We start from the raw sequence: 18,774 nt of genomic DNA on the forward strand, positions 1-18,774 counted from the left end.
GATTTGGGCTCTTTCGAATATACCATCAAATCTAACTATTTTTCCAACTAGCTCCCTCTTCACAAATATGGATCATCTACTCTGGAGAGTTTTCCCGCAGATGGAGGATCATCAGTTTGCATGGATACTATGGTACATCTGGAAAGCTAGGAATAATAAAGTTTTCAGTAATTTGGATATGGATCCTATGGATACGCTTAAATTGGCTGAATCAGAATCAACACTGTGGGTTGAGGCACAAGTAGTGAATGACCAGAGGACGACACCACAAACAATAGATGTGATGTTGCCGTCGATCCCGGGAAGATGGTGTTTTACAGATGGCTCGTAGAAAGAGGGGGTTAGTTTTTCAGGACAAGGTTGGCTCAGTACTTTGGAAGGTTTAGATGGATTGTTGGGGGCGAGGAATGTTAGGGCTACTCTCTCGCCTCTTCATGCGGAGATGGAAGCGTTGCTCTGGGCAATGGAATGTATGAAGAATTTACGTCAAATTCAGGTTACTTTTGCAACGGATTGTTCTCAATTGGTGAAGATAGTTTCGGAACTAGAAGAATGGCCAGCTTTTGCAAATTATTTGGAAGATATCAAGATCCTGAAAAGAGAGCTTCACCCGATTAGAGATTATCTATGTACCACAGACGCAAAATTCAAAGGCGGATAGTCTAGCACGTAGTGCTAGAAAGCAACCGTCTTTTGTCGTTCACATGGATGCATATCACCCGATTTGCTTTACAGAGCCAGTATGAGTCTGTATTGTTGATGACAAAAAAAAAATATTATTTTTTTGTATCATTGAAATTATAAATTTTAAGAGAAAATGTATTTAAATAAGTTTTACTGAATTCAAGAAACAAACCAAACGGGAAAAAATCTATATTATAATAATGATTGAGTTTTTGCTCTCTCCTCAGCGCGCCACGTCAGCGTTTTGTGGGTCCCACTTTAAAAAAGTGTGAAAAAATGTCAAGCACATGGTTCGAACCCGGGTTATTGAGATATAAACATCAACATTTATACCATTAAACTAAATGATACTTTATACATTGATGGCTGAAACTAATATATGTTTATGAAAGCCGGAAATCCTTGCTTCTTCGGTTTTTTCTGTGGGTCGGGCCTACAAGTGTATTATCAGTTTCATTTTTAAATGAGATTCATCACGTTATATGAAAAAAAAAACAATTATAGTTTTCCCATATTGTAAACTGTATTTGTTTAATATGAGTTAGGGTTCTTTTCATCATTGTCTTAGACAAGTCTGAGTTATAGAGTTGCACCGTATGTCTGTTCGTAATCTATTTTTTCACCGGCGAACTTTTCATCTCCCCATCTTAAATCGTTTGATCATAAATATTCCTGATTTGTAGTCATTCTCTAAACCCTATATATATGATTCTCATCTTTGATGAACCCAATTTGCATCTCCACAAAACTCATTGATTCCTCTTAGCTTTAACCATCTTCTAGAAAATGTCTCTTTCTGCCTTTCCAGTTCCTCAAACCGGCGTCCCCGGCGTCCGTCACTCATCCTTCGAGTCTCTCCGTCTTGGTCGTAGTAGTCAGAGCATAGCCTCTAACCTCCTCGCTTATGGGATTCCCTGAATTTCAAGAAAGACAGTGAGTTTATGGGAATCACAGTTCTCTTCCTTGATGAAAAGGTAAGTTAATCTTCGATTTATCACATTTATTTAATATAATTGTTTTAAATTGATTTCCTGATTCTTTGTTGAATAATATTATTTGCAGATTCCGTGATTCATGGGTTTATTCCCGCCGGACGTGCTAATCATTACATGTCATCTTTGAAAGCCGGTTCCATTGTGAAAGTCGATCGTTTTGAGGTTGCTATGTGCTCAAGCATGTACAAGATAACTGATAATCCATTCCTCGTTCGTTTCATCTCACCAACTATTAATGATGAAGTCATCACGGGTGCTCCTGAGATCAATCTCTAGTCATAACTAGACAGTTCGACAATTTCCAAGTGATTGCGAACACAAACCTATAACTCTCAGGTATATTATCATATTTCATCTGGGTTTATATTATGTTTCGATATCATAACTGATATTTAAACTTGCAGATGTGGTTGGGCAAATCCGTTCTGTCCAGGGATCTGACTTTACCAAAGAAACAACTCGAGTCCTTATCCGTCTCCTCATTGATCCGTAAGAAACAATCAACACACAATTTCCTTTATATTATTATCTATATTGTGCTAACATTAATAATCAAAAATATTTCCTATTTTGTGATCGTCTATTTATCTCCCTTACTTATCAAACTAATTTTACACAAACTTTTATTTTACAGCTTAAAAGAAACCACAACAACCCAAACAATCAAAACACCAAAAACTAGAATTCCAAAAAAGACGAATCATTAATGATTACCTCTTTTTTTTGTCTAATCGTAGAAATAAACTTCAAAACAAATATACCAAACCAATCACCTCAACTAAAACTCAACGACACATACATCAAGCCAGCTAAAAAAATACAAACTACACGGCCAGCTATTTAACAATTTACAAACTTACTTTCGCAACGAAGAAGACGAAGACGACAACCAAAATCAGTGAACTTACCTAAACAAAAAACAAGAGTAAATTATGAACTCTGATAAATACTACTAACAATGATTTTTGTTTACATATTACCCATCAAATAAAAGATAAACAAACACAGCTACACCAAGAGACAATCCCGATAGACACAAAGGCATCAACAACATCTCCACCTGCTCACTACTCTTGTCTTATAAAAATAGCTTATATGCCCAATGTCAACATGCCAATACTATTGTCTTCTTATGAGAAATGCATAAATTCGTTTAAAACTCATTAAAGCCCAAATACTCAGAACTGTCACTCATTTTATAGTTATTCCTACAAGTCTTCATGTATTTGTTTTAAAGGTTCGGTTAGAGCAACAAGTTTAAAAATAAAATAAAAACATATAACAAACATAATAAGGATAATAAAAATTATTACTTAATACACACAACTAAACTGGAGAAAAAATATCTAGAAACAAAATGTACTCTCAGCAACTTTAATATAATTTATGTACTCTCAACAGTACAAGAAACAAATTAAAAAGAGAAACAAACAATAAGTCTCAGTGACACAACAAACAACACCACGAACTATATCAATCACATTATTAACACAATTTCGTCCTTCATAAGTAGAGAACAATGCATACACAGTTCATCATCACAACTCTAACCCTATAACAATAAAAAAACTTGAAAATAACTCAAAACGCAAAATTCACAACCACAATAACCCTAGCAAATATTGAGATGAAACAAGAACTTTGTCCACAAGCGCGGGGACAATGCCGTTAGTCATATTTTATGTGTTTAACACAATCGAATAAAAATTCAACTAAATGATTCCAATTATTATCAGAATTTAAGTATAATAGATATTTGAAAACTCATTTACATTTTCGTGATTTTATTAATAGTGAACCAAATATATGCTTTTGTAACAAAAATAATAAAGTAAATAATTAAAATTGTAGTAAAAATAATGATTTGATGTTATTTTTAATTGTGAATAAACTGCATATTCGAGATATATTTATACTATTTATTTTATTTTATTATGTCTCCATAGGCAGACTGAATCCTACAATAAGATATATTAGAATAAAAAATAATGTTATTTGCAAACAAAATATTTATTATTTTAAAATATTCATTTTAATTTATAAAAAATAATTGAATACTATATTATTAAAATAAGATTAAAATTAAATAAATTATTTTATTTTAAAAATTAATATTTTTTAAATTAAAATCTATATAAATTTTTTATATGAAAAACAAACTGCGCTTAATATTAACTGAAACAAAAATACAGCCATGAAAAAACGAAAATGATGGCCCACAAATAAGCCTACTAAAAAGCCCACATAGAAATTGAAACTATAACAAAAGCCTTTAATCCACTGCCGACAAAAGTCACCACTTCCCGTCCACCCTTACCCTCCCTCACTGTCTCCGAAGCCCTAGCGTCTCAAAATCGCCGATTCATCACAAAAGAGGCGGCGTTTCTTGCTTTTTCCGTTCAAGTCATGGCGGAAGAAGATACTATCGCTTACCCTGTGCAGCCTTCCGACCACAAGCGCAAGCTTGAGAATATCGAATCGGAGATCCTCGATCAACATACCGGCTCGATTGATTGTTCTAACGAAGCTTCTGTTGATGATGCGAAAGAAGCATCTGATTATTCTCAGGCGAAGCGACACAAGCTCGACGGCAAGGCCGATGATGGGTTAGGTATATGTTTTTATTTCTTGGATTCGTTGCCATGAAGTATTTAATCAGATTTGGAGTAAACATGCATTCTCATTGGTCTGTGTTTTGACATTTTGGTGTAGGTATTGGAGGAACTGTAGAAAAAAAACAAGAGAGTGGTGAAGAAGAGGGAACTGGTAATAGTCTAATTGAGAAAGTGCAGGAGCCCAATCAGGCTGAGGAATCCGTAGATAAGATGGATGATAATGGTAAGACTGAGGATAACCAACCAGCTTCTGTTGAGGCTACAACCTCCCAGGATGTTTCTGTTGAAGAAAGTAAAGAGGTGAACACTAGTAAGGAAGCGAATGATGCTCTTGTTCAGAAAGAAGTTGAAAACGAAAGCAAGGTAGTGGATGATGCTGGTGGTTGTCAGGAGCAGACTGTTGAAGAAAGTAAGGAAGTTAACGGCAGTGGTTCTCATGAAGAGGTTGGCGATGGAAGTAAAGAAGTCAGTGGTGGCACTTCTCATAAGGAGGTTGACGACACCCAATCCACAACTCGCAAAATAGAAGTCCCGAGTTCAAAGGTGGTTCAATTTAGTTTCCCCTTTGACTCTTTTGTCAATGAATCTTATCTTACTGAGTTTTATATTTTCTTCACATACTTTTGCAGGTTGGCACGCTTATTGGTAAAGGTGGGGAGATGGTACGGAATCTCCAGCTCAGTTCTGGTGCCAAAATCCAAATCCGGAGGGATTCTGAGGCTGATCCAAATGCAGCTTTAAGACCAGTGGAGATAATTGGGAATCTTGCTTCTATTGAGAAAGCAGAGAAGCTTATTAATGAAGTTATAGCACAGGTTGAAAATTGTCTTTGTTTCTTTGTTAATTTACAACTTTTGTTTTTGCTGTCTGAGCTAAGATTTGTTTTTTTTTTCTGCTGCAATCGTAGTCTGAAGGAGGAGGTGTACCTGCCCTTTTTGTAAGAGCGGCCCCAGAGCAAATTGAGATCAAAGTTCCAAATGATAAGGTATTCCCTGGTAATTGTTCTGCGTGGCCATTTTCTAAGTGATACCTAATTCATCTTCGACAGGTTGGTGTGATCATTGGCCGAGGCGGGGAGACTATCAAAAACATGCAGACAAAGTCGAGAGCACGGATTCAGGTTGTCCTTTCTATTTAATATTGATTGTATTCAGAGTACCGAGAAAATTTGTGAAAATATTTGCTTATTCTGTGTTGCAACTGATTAATATACTTCTCATATAGTTAATACCACTTGAAGAAGGCGATGGCTCTAAGGAAAGGACTGTTCGTATTTCTGGGGATAAAAGGCAAATTGATATAGCTACCGCGTTGATAAAGGATGTCATGTATCAGGTCTGTCTTCTGATGTTACTTCTCTGAACGATGTCATTGCTTTTAGTTTTTGCAACCATGGAAATTGAAACATGTGATTGTTTAACTGTTTTGTTTTCTCATTCATATTGGTGCTGGTCCATCTATTTTCTGGTATACCGATGTGTTTGATAATCCCATCCTGTTGTTTGTTTTTACTTAATCTGCCCTTATTCAACTACAAAGGTAATGTGGTGATAACTCTGTGTTTGCTAAATGTTCCTGCTATGTTCTTTAATTTAAATAGGCATTTTTGCTTGTTAATGCTCTGGCCCATGCAATCTCTGTAGAAATAGCTTGTTACCTATGATCAGTTATCGGTACACTACCTTAACCACTGTTTTCTTGTTTCACTGATTCACATTAGTTTTGTGTTTTTGGGGGAATAATGACTTTAGTTGTGGTTTTTTTGTTTCCTGATTTTTCTGCTTTAAATATGTGCAAAGCCTGCTGTTTTAATTAATAACTTCAGTGCAAATATATGGTGGCTCCCCTAATCTTATGATTAGCTGCATGTTGACGTCCTAAAAGAGTACTTTGGTTCATGCTGCTGTGATAAGGAATCTTGAGAAAATATGTGTATTATTTCTCTTGTTGAGAAGATCATATGTTCCGACCTCCAGTCGATTGCCATGATTCTTTAAGTTAAAAGTGTCAGAACTCGAATTGGTGTTGGCTTTAAAAATGCAGATGTGGCCATTACCTTTCAATTGGGGCAAGCATTGCCTTGTTGGTGTACAATAGACGTTACCCAGGTCTACGGATGAAGGTATTTGGCATTTGTCACTCACGCTTGCAGGTTCTTGTAGTCGGTAAGGCTGCTTTTCTGTTTTGAAACTTCAAGCCCTTAGTGTGAGCGTGGATATATTACAGCACCTTTTTGTTAGATAGGCTTGAATGACCATGGAACTACTAAAGGGGAGCCTGATGACACCATTGTGGATACTGTAAATGATCAGCTTTAATTTCTTGTATCAAACATATACTGCAGTTTCACATAGGCTATGGTACTAAGTTGATGCCAGGGCTTCATCTTCAGTTTGAAACAGTTTGGAATGCTACTGACAGCTGAATTGTTTGTAGAGTTATCACTTTTATGTCATAGAATAATTTTAATACGTGTCATGTTTCTGAATGTCATCTGCTTATGACCTGTTTTGATGAAATTCCTTGCTGTGTTGCTCTGTTCTTAGTCGGATCCTCTTTTTGGATTCTTTTGTGAACTTAGAGATTTTATGATATGCCACGAACCCTAGCTGCTTTGTTGCACAATTCGTTCAACGTTCAGATTAATAGCTGTTATTTCTGTGCTCTTCGTTCTATCAGTTGTTTGAGATTTCATGTTCTATTTACTGTCTCTGAATGAAGGTTTCATGGTTGTATATTTTGCAGGATACAAGGCCATCACACTATTCTGGTAGTTATAACTCGCCTGCTTACCAACCACGAGGACCCGGTGGTCCGCCTCAATGGGGTGGTTCACGTGGTACTCATGGGCCCCATTCAATGCCATACAATTATCATCATGGTGGACCATACCCGTCTCATGGTTCACATTACAGACCTCCCAACTCCGGCGGTTATCCTCCACAACATATGCCTCCGAGGAGTGGATATGGTCCTGGTTGGGAACAAAGGCCTCCACATTCTGGTCCATATGATTATTACAGTAGGCAAGGACCTCAAAATCCAGGTCCTGTGCCCAACCATGCTGCTCCGTACTCTCAGGCAGGTGGTCAGCAGAATTATGGGCAGATGTATGATCAGCCAAACTATGATAATCCTCCTATGCAGCAATCTTATGGTGGATACCAACAGGGCTATCCACCGGCCGGTGGTCAGCACCAAATGCAGCAGCCAAGTAGACCTTATGGGATGCAAGGACCAGCCGAGCAAGGATATGGGCCTCCAAGGCCAGCAGCACCTTCTGTTGATGTGCCTTACCAAGGTCCACCTCAAGCAGCACCATCGTATGGTGCAAACATGGCTCCACCACAACAGCAATATGGTTATGCATCAAGTACTCCTGGTCAGCAAACTTACCCTTCATACAGCTCTGCAGCACCATCCGATGGTTATAATGGTACACAGGCAGCAGCAGTTACCCCAGCTTATGAACAGCATGGTGTTCCGCCAGCTTCTGGTGTGCAGCAAACTTCAGGTGGATATGGGCAAGCACCTCAAACCGGTGGTTATAGCTCATATCCCTCTACACAGCCGTCTTATGGTAATGCCCCGGCTCAGAGCAATGGAAACTACGGCTACGGCTCTCAGTATCCTAGCTATGGAGGTGGAAACGCATCAGCATATTCCGCACCTGTTGGCCAAACCGCTTATTCCCAGCCTGCACCTGCTCAGGCGGGCTATGATCAGTCTGCAACTCAGCCAGCAGGCTATGCAGCTGCTCCAGGAACAGCACAGTGAAGTCGTTGTTCCTTCAAATCAATCAGTATGATGCAGACTAGGCTTGTGATGTGTCTCGCTAGAAGATCACATGTATCCTCAGATTATTAGACTTGTATCCCTAAACTGCACATCCTGAATTAGACAGCCCCAGTGTTTTCTTATTAATCTTTGGTATCTCGTCTTATTATCGTGGATCTAAATGGCGCATGACTCTGTTCCACCTTACATTTTGCACTGCGATCTGAGTAAACCTTAAGTTGTTGTTACTCTTTTACTGTTGCTATTCTTTAAGGGGTTCCTAAAATAAAAGCTTTGATCTTCTTTTGTTATTCTTGCCCCAAAGGTTTTGTATTCATCAGCCTACATAGTTAGGTTCGAAAGCCATTTCATAAAAAAAAAACATCTCCTGTATATTATTTGTGAAACATTACAACTTTTTTTCTGTAGCCACATGTCATCACTAGGATGATTCTTAGAATTATTAGAGAAATAGGTTGGTCCATCTAATTATATAACAAGTTTTTTATTAAACTAACCATAAATTTATTATTAATGTCATTTATTATTTCTTTAAATAAAGATTACGGAATTACCTAATGTAGGTAAAATATATATGATAATTAATGATTTTGAATAATAAAAATCTAATTAAAAAAATGTATCTTCTATCAAATTTTTTTGATTTAAAACTATTAAAATAATTTTTTTTAAAACACAATAACCATATTATAAAAATTTAGATTTTTCTGTATATTTTATATTTTGAATTTTAAAAAATGACTATAAATTACTAAAACTTTTAAAAGTCTCACATTCAAATTTTGTGATCCATAATTTAAAATTTTTTTTATGACAAAATACAAATGATTACAAAATCATATAAACAAAAGTCTAATTTAATTAATCATTAAGATTTAAAATATATATGTATATATATCATTCTAAATTAAACTATAAACCAAATTGAATAAATAAATATTTTAGTTTCAAAATTTACTTTGAATAATTTTTTTGATAAAATTTTGAACTAACATTGTTAAATTTTTTTAAATTATCAATTACTAAAATTATTAATCCCACAATGAAAATTTTTTTATCAGTAATTTAAAGTTTTTGCTATTAAAAATACACATGATAAAAAAACATATGAGTAGAAGACATCATTTTAAAAAAAAGAAATAGACATTAATATTAAAAATAAACTATGTATGTTAATATCATTTAAATTTAATTACATATCCTATCAAATATTTTTTTAAAATGTTTGGATTAATAAAACTGATTTATACGTTCGCACCAATTTAATTATATATGTAATAGTTACTGACTTTTAATTATTCAATATATATTTATTATTTCATAATATGTAAGAACATATAATACATAAAATAATTTTTATATATAACGTTTATATCTTAATCTAGTTTTCATTATGCTGCTTCTCAGGGAGTTAAACAATTGCAATTTAGATCTTACACATTTGCCATTACACTTCCAAAACACTTGATTATGTCTGTAACTGAAAGTAACATAAAACATTAAAAGCACGACACGGAAAAGAGACAAAAAAAAAGGTGGCTCGTTATTAGGTTGTGGTCTAAAGGCGGACTACCCTGAGGAAGGTCTCGTAAGCAGACTGGAGGCGGCTTCTGTGGTCTTTTCCCTTTGTTGTTTTCAGATAGTGAGCCACTTTAATAAACCCTGCGTGTTGCTGAAACAGCACAGACGTTTCCTCTTCCTCTTGTATCCTTAATGATTGTTCTTGTTCTCTATTAGGTTGTGGCATTGTGTGTGCCCACTGCATCCCCCATATAGCTAATGGCCTCATGTAACAAAGTGATCTATACTCGTCGTTTGTGGTCCAAGCTTCTGGTGTCTGAAATGAGACGCTGTAACCAAGAACGAAATTCCATAAAGCAAACATTATGAACTAAACTAACAAAAAGAAAAGAAATAATTATGCTATGAGCTGAGCTGCTTACCCGAGACCCCGGTCAGACCAAGCTGCCTCATAGATTCCCCTTGCTGTCCTAAACCCTTTGTCCGCAAGCCCTTCTTGAATCATACAAGCCGCGACCGAGTATGTAGTCCCGGCCCAAACCTCCCTCGACACCATCGTGCTTGTGTCTACTCGTCCATCCGGTAACATCCCGTTGACAGCCCCACGCGTCCCTTCTCTCACTTTCATCACGTTGAAGTCGTAGACCGTCTCCAACGCTTTCTTGATCCACTCTTCTTTCGCTATCGGCTTCAGTCCGCAAGCCCTCGCGTACCATTGTCCAGCCAATTGATCAGCCAAGATTGATGAGCTCGAGCCACTTCGACTGTTATCATAATTAAAATAAGAACCATTCCAGAGCTTCTCGTAAACGCTTCTAGCTTTCTCATACTTGGCGTTGAAATAAACCGCAGCCCCATTGTCCCCAACTAAAAGGGCCAAAGCGGAGCCGGCCTGGAGAGCCGCGACCCAAAGACCACCACAGTAAGCGCTAACTCCAGTGCAAGACCAAGCATCATACGTCTGATCCGGAAACCCTTCATTCTCTATCATCCCATCTCCATCTTTATCAAACTGGTCCAAGTAAGCGATGGCGGTGTAAACCGATGGCCAAACAGATTTCGCAAACTTGATGTCACCGGTCGCAACCACGTCTCTGTAAACTTGGAGAACAAACTTGGAGTTCAAGTCTTTCCACCTATCCGTGTTGAACAAGTTATAAGCATTTACTTCAAACCACGGATCGTTCAAACCAATATCGTGAGGAACCGCTCCAAGAACTTTCCTTGTAACGAATTCGCCGGAGCTCATGACCTGTTTCTTGCTGGAATCATGCATCAGAACCGCTGCCGCAAAATCTCTCTGGATGCTCAGCTCGAGTTTGGGGAAAAGCATGAGCAATGCGAAAGAGGAGTAGAAGTGAACGTCGTAGGTGTTGTACATTAGATACTGAATCCCTTCTAGGTAAAGGAACTGTCCTATGTTCTCTTCGGTATGCTGAACCATAGTGGTTCCGAGGGCAGCATTTGAGGATAGAGGAGCGTGAATCTGCCAGCAGACCGCATCGATTCTTCCTAGGATGTCCAAGGCTATGTTGTTCTGGTCTGAATCAGGATTGTCTATGGTTGATATGCTTAGAGAGATCTTTCTTCTTCCTATACTATCGAGGCTTTGCTTCGGAGGCAACCCATCTATCAAGAAAATGAAAAAAAAAAAACAAAAAAATCGAAAAATCGGGTTTAGAAGAATGAAAGTTTTACAGATAAAATGAGTTTGTGGATGAATCAATTTTTGTTACCTGTCCAGATGGTTCCTCCTGAGTTGAAATAATATAGTTCGTTGAAGAGAGTTGTTCGATACCTGAAAACGATTTATGATTAGGGTCTTCAGCTTAACTGAACTTAGAAAAAGTATTGAAGCAGAAGTTATATACCACTCAGGAAGTGATGTGTCAGCAAGAATAGGACCTTGCCACTCTTCAATCTGAGCCTCCCACTCGGAGAAGTCTAACAACAAATAAGGAGAAAGCATATTATGAGATAATGATGATGATCTCTTACTTTTAGTTAAGAGTTAAGTACAAAAGAAAAAAAAAAGTGTTTGCATACTGAGAAGAGCGTCATGAGCCATTGCCACCGCTGCATTTCCTAAACCGCCATAGAATCTTGTGTATCGTCTATTGAATACAAAGTTTTCAAGTTAGAAACAAAGTTTTTTTATATGCTGAAACTTTATCTTGGCCTGAAGTCTAATAGGGTTGTAACACCATGCATGCATACCTGTGGTAAGTTTTCTCGTCGAATCTAGCCTCAGGACAATCCCAAGAGAGTGAAAATGTGACTGTACGGTCAAATCCTGGTGGAACTTTCACCTTTGCTGCTATGGCTGCTCCAATGGAAGTTCCAGGTTTTGATGGAGAGCATGCATTGATGGTTAACTTGTCGAACGATGCGTTCTAAAGAGTGGATAAAGAGAGGTTAAGACTGATCATTCTTTTAAATTGTTATAAGGAAAGACTATTGGTTAAAGAAATATAACCTTTTTAATCTCATCCCACATATCTCCTGCTGTGATTTTGTTAGGGCTAGTACCAGAAACTAAGAAACTTGGACACGATGAGACACGAACATCCTCTGTTTCTTTTGCTGCAATTGCGTAGGTCACTGGTGGGTGTCCATTTGCTGTCCTGCAAGATGAGTTGCATTACAATCATCAACACAAGATCTTCCAATAACCAACACTAAACTGAGACCAATCAAAGAGTCAGAGGAAATGGTCTGTACTTGTGGTGTAAAGCTACTGCATGAACTCCATCTTTTGCCCTAGAAGATTCCATTAAAAAAAAAAACGAGATTTAGTAAAAGAAGCACATAGAAAAAATCTATTGCAGCATTTGATGAAAATTTCTTACATTATTGTTGAGTTTAAGTGCTGTCCAGTTAACCCAGAAGTTCCTCCCACAGAATTCTAATCAACCACAGAAACAAATGGACCGTCAAAATTTTCTTATAGAGTAAAAAGAAAAAGAAAAAACCAATCTCCCAAAGGCTCTTAAAGAAGATGAACAATGGGAGAGTTGTTATGTATTCAGATTGATTACCTCCCAAGTAAAGAGCAGTGTAACAGTTGCTTGTTCTGCTCCAGTATTAGTCACCTGAAACATGACATAAAACAATCAAATCAGAACAAGTTGTTACCTAAGTTATAATGTTGAATATTCATACCGTGAAGTCGAAAACCGATACAGGAAGACTGGTTTCCTTGTAATTATGAGGTATAAAGGGAGAGACTTGACGAGAAACTATTCTGAGTTCAGGGTCAGGTTCACCTGTTCATCAATTACACACATTTATTCATAACCTTCATAAATCAAGAATTTGCAATAGATTTATCTAAAGTAAACATGGTTACAAAACAACAAGATACCTTCGTAGACGGTCCAGGACCTAGGATAAAGAGCATGGTAGGTGGATTTTTCCCCTGTCATGTTCCAATCCCAAGAATCAATTCCTACATTTGGAGCTTCACCTCTGCACAAATAGCCTCCATTGTCTCTGCACAATCGTATACAATAAACATATATTAAGATCATTTGTATATTTACTCTGTTTCAGTAACTAGGGATTTAATGAAGACACAAGAGAAGAAAAATGGATTTGGCTTACTTAATCACTTCTGGCTTTGTTGGACATAGAACAGTTGAGTGCTTCACACCGCCCGGGCGAGAAACAAATACCTATATAAATTTTGAAAAATCAAGAAGCATCAGAAGGATACTTCATAAACCTATCAAACAAAAGAACACAAAGCAATGTTTATGGTTGGTTGGTTGGTTGCTTACAGAGAATTGGTTTGTGAGGATTGGAGCTTCCTCACAAATCTTTGGGAATAACTTGAACTGCTGAAACTCACCCTTGTAACTCCTTCCAATGCTTCCTGCACTGATACACAGTTTTTGTCCCCGCGGGTTTGTACATTAATACATTGCAACAGATGATATTTAGACTTGAGAACATTATTGTTTTCTTTTCTATGCAACTGTGAAGTGTATGTGAATTTCATACCCAATCCCCCCTAAAGGGACACCATGATCTCCTGTTATATGGTGTTTTCTGAAGATGTCGAAGATCGATGCCTGCAGATTTTGAGAGATTTTCAATATTTGATGAAGGCAAAGATCATCAAATGTTTATGAGCATAAGAAAAATTGTGAAAGATCTCTTACTCTTCCTTTTGCGGCTTCTTCTTTGGTGTGTCGCCACAATCTGTAGCCTAATGGAAACTTTGGAAAAGCCAAAACAGAGAGAGGAAAAGAGGTTTAAATTATTATTTTTTTAATTTCCAAAGAACAGAGCATCTGAGGTAAGCATGACTTGAACAGCAAGAAATAGGATTCCTCATTTCAGACTCTTTGATTGTAGATCTTTTATTCAAAAAAAGTACGGTAGATCGAGAGAAAGATGATATTACCAGATGAAGATGATCTCGTTTAGTCAGTTTGAACTCAGATGGGGTCTTGGTTTGACTATTTAACTTCCTTTCCCATGAAATTGGAGGAAGTTTATCATCTATGGCCTATAAAGAGTTTGACCCATGATCAAATAAGAAGCTATATTTCAGACCATATTACATTTACATTAACCATGTCTAATTATTTTCACACTCACCATAACATTTAAGATAATGAAACAGAACATAGCCAGTTTTGATCTAGAAACATAAAACGTACCATTTGGTTCTGGTCTTCAGTTTCTGTGTGACCGTTTTGCATCTTTGATTTACTAAGAGATTAAGATACACTGGTCACATAACAGAGATAAACAAAGAGTGTTAAAAGGTCATGAGACAAACTAAAAAAAATTGTATTAGTGATCTCAGATATAAGACAAAAAAGCTAATATGTTTGGCTTCTTGTCAGGTGCTAAAGGATTTTTTTTGTCAGGAAACATGGACATGTGTCTACCAAAGAGAGAATTAAAAACCCAAGAAACAAAAAAAAAAAGCTTGAAGCTTTTGCATGAGAAAACTGGAATCTTTCATGGGTTTTGCAAGAACAACATTCATGCTATAAAAATAGATAAGATCTTCAATCCCGTAAACATATAGGAAGATCAGGAGCTGTAGCACACTGGTTTATTTCGGAAAAAAAAATAGATAGGAAGATCAGGAGTGGGCTAAAGTTTCGCTGTAAAATTATGAACATGCACAGAAGAAACCAAATGCAAAAAGAAGCTTGCAACTATAAATCTTATGAGATGATTACGTATTGAAGTGAACAAGAAGATTGTGATTTTTATGATTACAGTTACATTACAAAAAAAGTGAAAATTACCCAAAAGGTTTCTGTGTTCAGTTCTTCGGAGGAAAAAGAGGGAGAGAGGAATGATGAAGAGGACAAGTATCTGTAGATTGTTTTTGTTTGTTTGGTGGGGAAAGATAGAAACATAAATAGAAGCAAAGAAAGAAGAAAGAAAAGAAGACAACATGCGGGCCACGCAATAGCCTGGGTTTGGTGATTACTAAATTACAGGGCAAACTAATAACCATAGAAGTGTGTTGTCGACCCGTCTTTTAAATTTTAATTTAATTAAAAGCCATATGAACGTTTATTTAACTTAAATAACATTTTTCTCCATCGACCGGTCAAATTCTTCTGCATTTGTAGACAAGTTCCACGCTGAATCAACATTCTGTTTTTTACCATTGTTCTTTTAAAAATAAGGATTCTGTACCAAACTCTCTATGGAATTTCAATCTCAATTTACATTCCGTAATGGTCTACATCTATAGAATATCTATATAGTCAACTACGAGAACAACGAAAACATTGAAAATTTACATTTGCATGTGCCTCTTCCATACATTATGTGACGGAAGAAAGCTATAACTGAAGTGGAAATGAACATCACAATTGTGTTGGCCTTTCGGTAATAAGTAGTAGGTAAAAAGAGCTGGTAAAAAGTACAAGGAGCACTGACTTATTGGTTTGTGACTTTTTCGGTTTTATCCGAAATGCGTCTTTGCAAATTTTGACAAGTAAGCATTTTAAAGAAGTCTAGAAATTGATAGGATAACGATTTTACTATTGCTAATCAAATCGCGACACCTGGATTGGATAACACATTTAATCATAATCATTTTAGTGGAGAAACGTCAAACTACTCAACTTTTACAAGGCGTCTCCGCAGCTAGCAAAGTGCTTCACACGCGATCCGATAATTTATGAATTACACATGTAAAGTAAGCACGTTTGCTTCGACTAGCCCACGGATTCTGTCCAGACAGAAATGACCTTTCGCGTGAGTTGTGTACTCGTACCAGGATTGGTACAGTCCGTTGGCTAGTTTCTTACAACTATGTTTATCCGACTAAACTACTCAAAATCTGGTTCCTCGACCTTCTCCATGTTCTTAGAGAAGGAGATCCCAAGAACTAGGGCTGGATAAAATATTCGTAAATTTTTATTCGATTTATTATCGTCTCGATTCAAACCAAAAAATTTGGATATCCGTAACTCTACGAAATAAAACAAATACTAATATTCAATATGAGAAAGAAACAAAACAAATCATAAATACTAATATTTATAGGAATGAATATCCGATCCAATCCAATCCGTTATATGCATATATACATATATATATATTTAAATAATTTTATGTATAACTTATATAAATATTATTCTTTTTTTTGTCATCAACTTATACTGACTCTGTGAACTAAACCGGGAGATTTGCATCTATGTGAACGACGAAAGACGGTTGTTTCCTTACACTGCGTGCTAAGCTATCCGCCTTTCAATTTTGTGTCCTTGGTACATAGATGATCTCTGATTGGAGGAAACTTTCTTTCGGGATTTTAACATCTTCCAAATAACTTGCAAAAGCTGGGCATTCTTCTGGTTCCGATACCATCTTCACCAATTGAGAACAATCCGTTGCAAACGTGACCTGAAACTGACGTAAGTTCCTCATATATTCCATTGCCCATAGTAGCGCTTCCATCTCCGCATGAAGAAGAGAAAGACTAGCCCGAACATTCCTCGCCCCCGTCAGCCCATCAAATCCTTATAGAGTCCTGAGCCAACCTTGTCCGGAGAATATATCATTCTCTTTCCAGGAACCATCTGTGAAACACCATCTTCTTAGAATTGACGGTTGGGTCATAACATCTACGTGTGGTACTGTCCTCTATTCGTTCAATATCTGTGCCTCAGCCCAGAGTGTTGATTCTGTTTCTGCCAATTTGAGTGTTTCCCTAGTATCAATGTCCAGATTACTGAAGATTTTATTATTCTTTCCTTTCCAAATGTACCATAGTATCCATGCAAATTGATGATCATCCATCTGCGGGAAAACTCTCCAGAAGAGATGATCCATGTTTGTGAAGAGAGAACTTGTTGGGAAAAGAGCTGGATTTGATGGTATCTGTGAGATAGCCCGAACCTGAAGTGCTGGAGAACATTCAAAAACACATGGTTTATCAATTCCTCATGGGCTCCACATCTTGCACAACATATGTCCCTTTGTATTCCTCGTGCTTGCAGATTCTTCTTGAATGCTATACATCCAGTTACCAATTGCCATAAGAAATGTTTTATCTTTGGTGGACACCGTATTTTCCAACAAAACGCCTTCAATACATCAACTGTGGGTCCAAACAGTAGTGGTGGTCTTTCCTTATCTGGGTAAACACATTCTTCCTGATATCCTGATTTAACCGTTTATTTACCATTCTTTGTGAAATGCCATCCATCCATATCTATCATCTGAGTCCTACTCAGTGGAATGCTTTCTATAATTTTCACATCTTGTGGGTCCACCAAAGCCCGAATTGCCTGTCTTCGTGAAGTGGAATCAATGAGAGAATCCACTGTGAGGTCTGGGTAGAAATTGTGTTGGTTTTTATTAGCTGGTCTCGGACGTGTGGTTGGGAGCCATGAATTGTTCCATACAGATATAGATGATCCTGATCCCACCCTTTTGATTAGTCCTTTGCTTACCAGAGATCTAGCCCCGCCAGCCATATGAAGGAGAATATGAACGAATCGGGTCCAGGGGTGAGGCATTCCTGTAATAACGACCTTTGAAAACTTGAGAAAATAAAGTGTTTGGCTTCTCTATCAGATGCCATAACTGCTTACCAAGCATCGGTGTGTTGAAATCAGTGATGTCTTTAAACTCTAAACCTCCTTCATCCTTATTTACACATACTTTGTCGCATGATTTCCAGTGCATGCCTTTTGTGTTTCCCCCTGGACTCCACCAGAATTGTACTACCGCACTCGTCAGTTTTTTTGCGGTTGCCTTCGGTAAACGATAGAAAGACATCACATGATTTGGTAATGCCGTAACCACTGATTTAATGATCACTTTCTTTCCTCCCTTTGTGAAAAATATAAAAGTCCAACCGTTGCCCCTATTATTTAGCTGATCCTGTACAAAGCTAAAAACTTGTATCTTGAAGCCTCCGAGATTTTCTGGTAAACCTAAGTAAGATCACATTCCTCCTAAATTCTGGATGCCCAAAATATCCCTTAACTCCTGTCTGACAGATTCTTTAATCTTATGTTCAAATTGGATTGAAGACTTATCAAAATTTTTGAGTTGGCCTGATACTACCTCATATTCCTTTAAAATTCTGAGAATGGTTTGACTCTCTTCTCTTTGAGCTCTACAAAAGAAGAGGCTATCGTCCGCAAAGAGAAAATGAGATATAGATGGACATGCTCTGGTTACCTTCATTCCCGTTAGTTCTTGCCCTCTCTCCGCCTTTTTATATTTGCAATTAAAGCCTCAATACACAAAATAAATAAATAAGGAGATAAAGGATCCCCTTGACGTAAATTTCTATGTGGAACAATGAGACCACATGGTTGACCATTTAGTAGAACCCGATATTAAACCGATGATATACACTCCATCATTAGTTTAATCCAGTGGAAATCAAAACTCATCTTCTGTAGTAAGGCCTTGATAAAATCCCATTCCACCTTATCATACACTTTACTCATGTCCGTTTTAACTGCCATATACTTTCCTTGATATGATTTATTGGTTCGCAATCCATGGAACATTTCCTGAGCTATAAAAATATTATCAGAAATCAACCTTCCTACTACAAATCGCTGACACAAGACCTTCAAAATAATCTTATACCCTACATTACATAGACTAATTGGCCTCAGTTCCGTCATCCTTGTAGGCCTCTCCGTCTTTGGAAT

At 37.1% G+C, this 18,774-nt stretch overlaps 2 protein-coding genes across 3 annotated transcripts; one reads left to right on the forward strand and one right to left on the reverse strand.

The window, feature by feature from the left end:
* The first annotated feature begins 3,945 nt into the window (after window positions 1-3,945).
* On the forward strand, window positions 3,946-8,382 carry LOC106415237 (far upstream element-binding protein 2). Its single transcript, XM_013855886.3, has 7 exons — window positions 3,946-4,290; window positions 4,392-4,837; window positions 4,924-5,109; window positions 5,202-5,279; window positions 5,343-5,414; window positions 5,519-5,629; window positions 7,040-8,382. The coding sequence occupies exons 1-7, from the start codon at window positions 4,086-4,088 to the stop codon at window positions 8,069-8,071; spliced, it is 2,130 nt and encodes a 709-aa protein (XP_013711340.2). The 5' UTR covers window positions 3,946-4,085; the 3' UTR covers window positions 8,072-8,382.
* A 1,117-nt stretch (window positions 8,383-9,499) lies between these two features.
* On the reverse strand, window positions 9,500-15,067 carry LOC106415772 (non-lysosomal glucosylceramidase). 2 transcript variants are annotated; one of them, XM_013856545.3, is made up of 19 exons: window positions 14,884-15,066; window positions 14,281-14,350; window positions 14,022-14,126; window positions 13,777-13,833; window positions 13,616-13,686; window positions 13,393-13,492; window positions 13,217-13,287; window positions 12,978-13,105; window positions 12,776-12,879; window positions 12,652-12,705; window positions 12,463-12,518; window positions 12,335-12,373; window positions 12,090-12,237; window positions 11,831-12,006; window positions 11,660-11,727; window positions 11,485-11,557; window positions 11,350-11,411; window positions 10,036-11,242; window positions 9,500-9,942 (listed from the first exon to the last, which is right to left on the reverse strand). In XM_013856545.3, exons 2-19 carry the CDS (start codon window positions 14,320-14,322, stop codon window positions 9,651-9,653), a joined length of 2,853 nt encoding a protein of 950 aa, XP_013711999.1. In that variant the 5' UTR covers window positions 14,323-14,350; window positions 14,884-15,066; the 3' UTR covers window positions 9,500-9,650. The 2 variants fall into 2 exon arrangements, with proteins under 2 accessions (XP_013711999.1, XP_048617696.1); XM_048761739.1 differs by lacking the exon at window positions 14,022-14,126 and having other exon boundaries at window positions 14,884-15,067.
* Between the last annotated feature and the right edge of the window lie 3,707 nt (window positions 15,068-18,774).

The sequence above is a fragment of the Brassica napus genome, chromosome C6 (assembly GCF_020379485.1).
Source record: "Brassica napus cultivar Da-Ae chromosome C6, Da-Ae, whole genome shotgun sequence".
NCBI lineage: Eukaryota > Viridiplantae > Streptophyta > Magnoliopsida > Brassicales > Brassicaceae > Brassica > Brassica napus.

Coding starts and splice junctions, on each gene's coding strand:
- LOC106415237 (XM_013855886.3), top strand. CDS start 4,086: ATGGCGGAAGAAGATACTATCGCTTACCCTGTGCAGCCTTCCGACCAC. Junction 4,838..4,923: donor TAGAAGTCCCGAGTTCAAAG/GTGGTTCAATTT, acceptor ATACTTTTGCAG/GTTGGCACGCTTATTGGTAA. Junction 5,630..7,039: donor TAAAGGATGTCATGTATCAG/GTCTGTCTTCTG, acceptor TATATTTTGCAG/GATACAAGGCCATCACACTA.
- LOC106415772 (XM_013856545.3), bottom strand. CDS start 14,322: ATGCAAAACGGTCACACAGAAACTGAAGACCAGAACCAAATG. Junction 11,558..11,659: donor GGCTCATGACGCTCTTCTCA/GTATGCAAACAC, acceptor ATTTGTTGTTAG/ACTTCTCCGAGTGGGAGGCT. Junction 9,943..10,035: donor TGGTCTGACCGGGGTCTCGG/GTAAGCAGCTCA, acceptor TCTTGGTTACAG/CGTCTCATTTCAGACACCAG.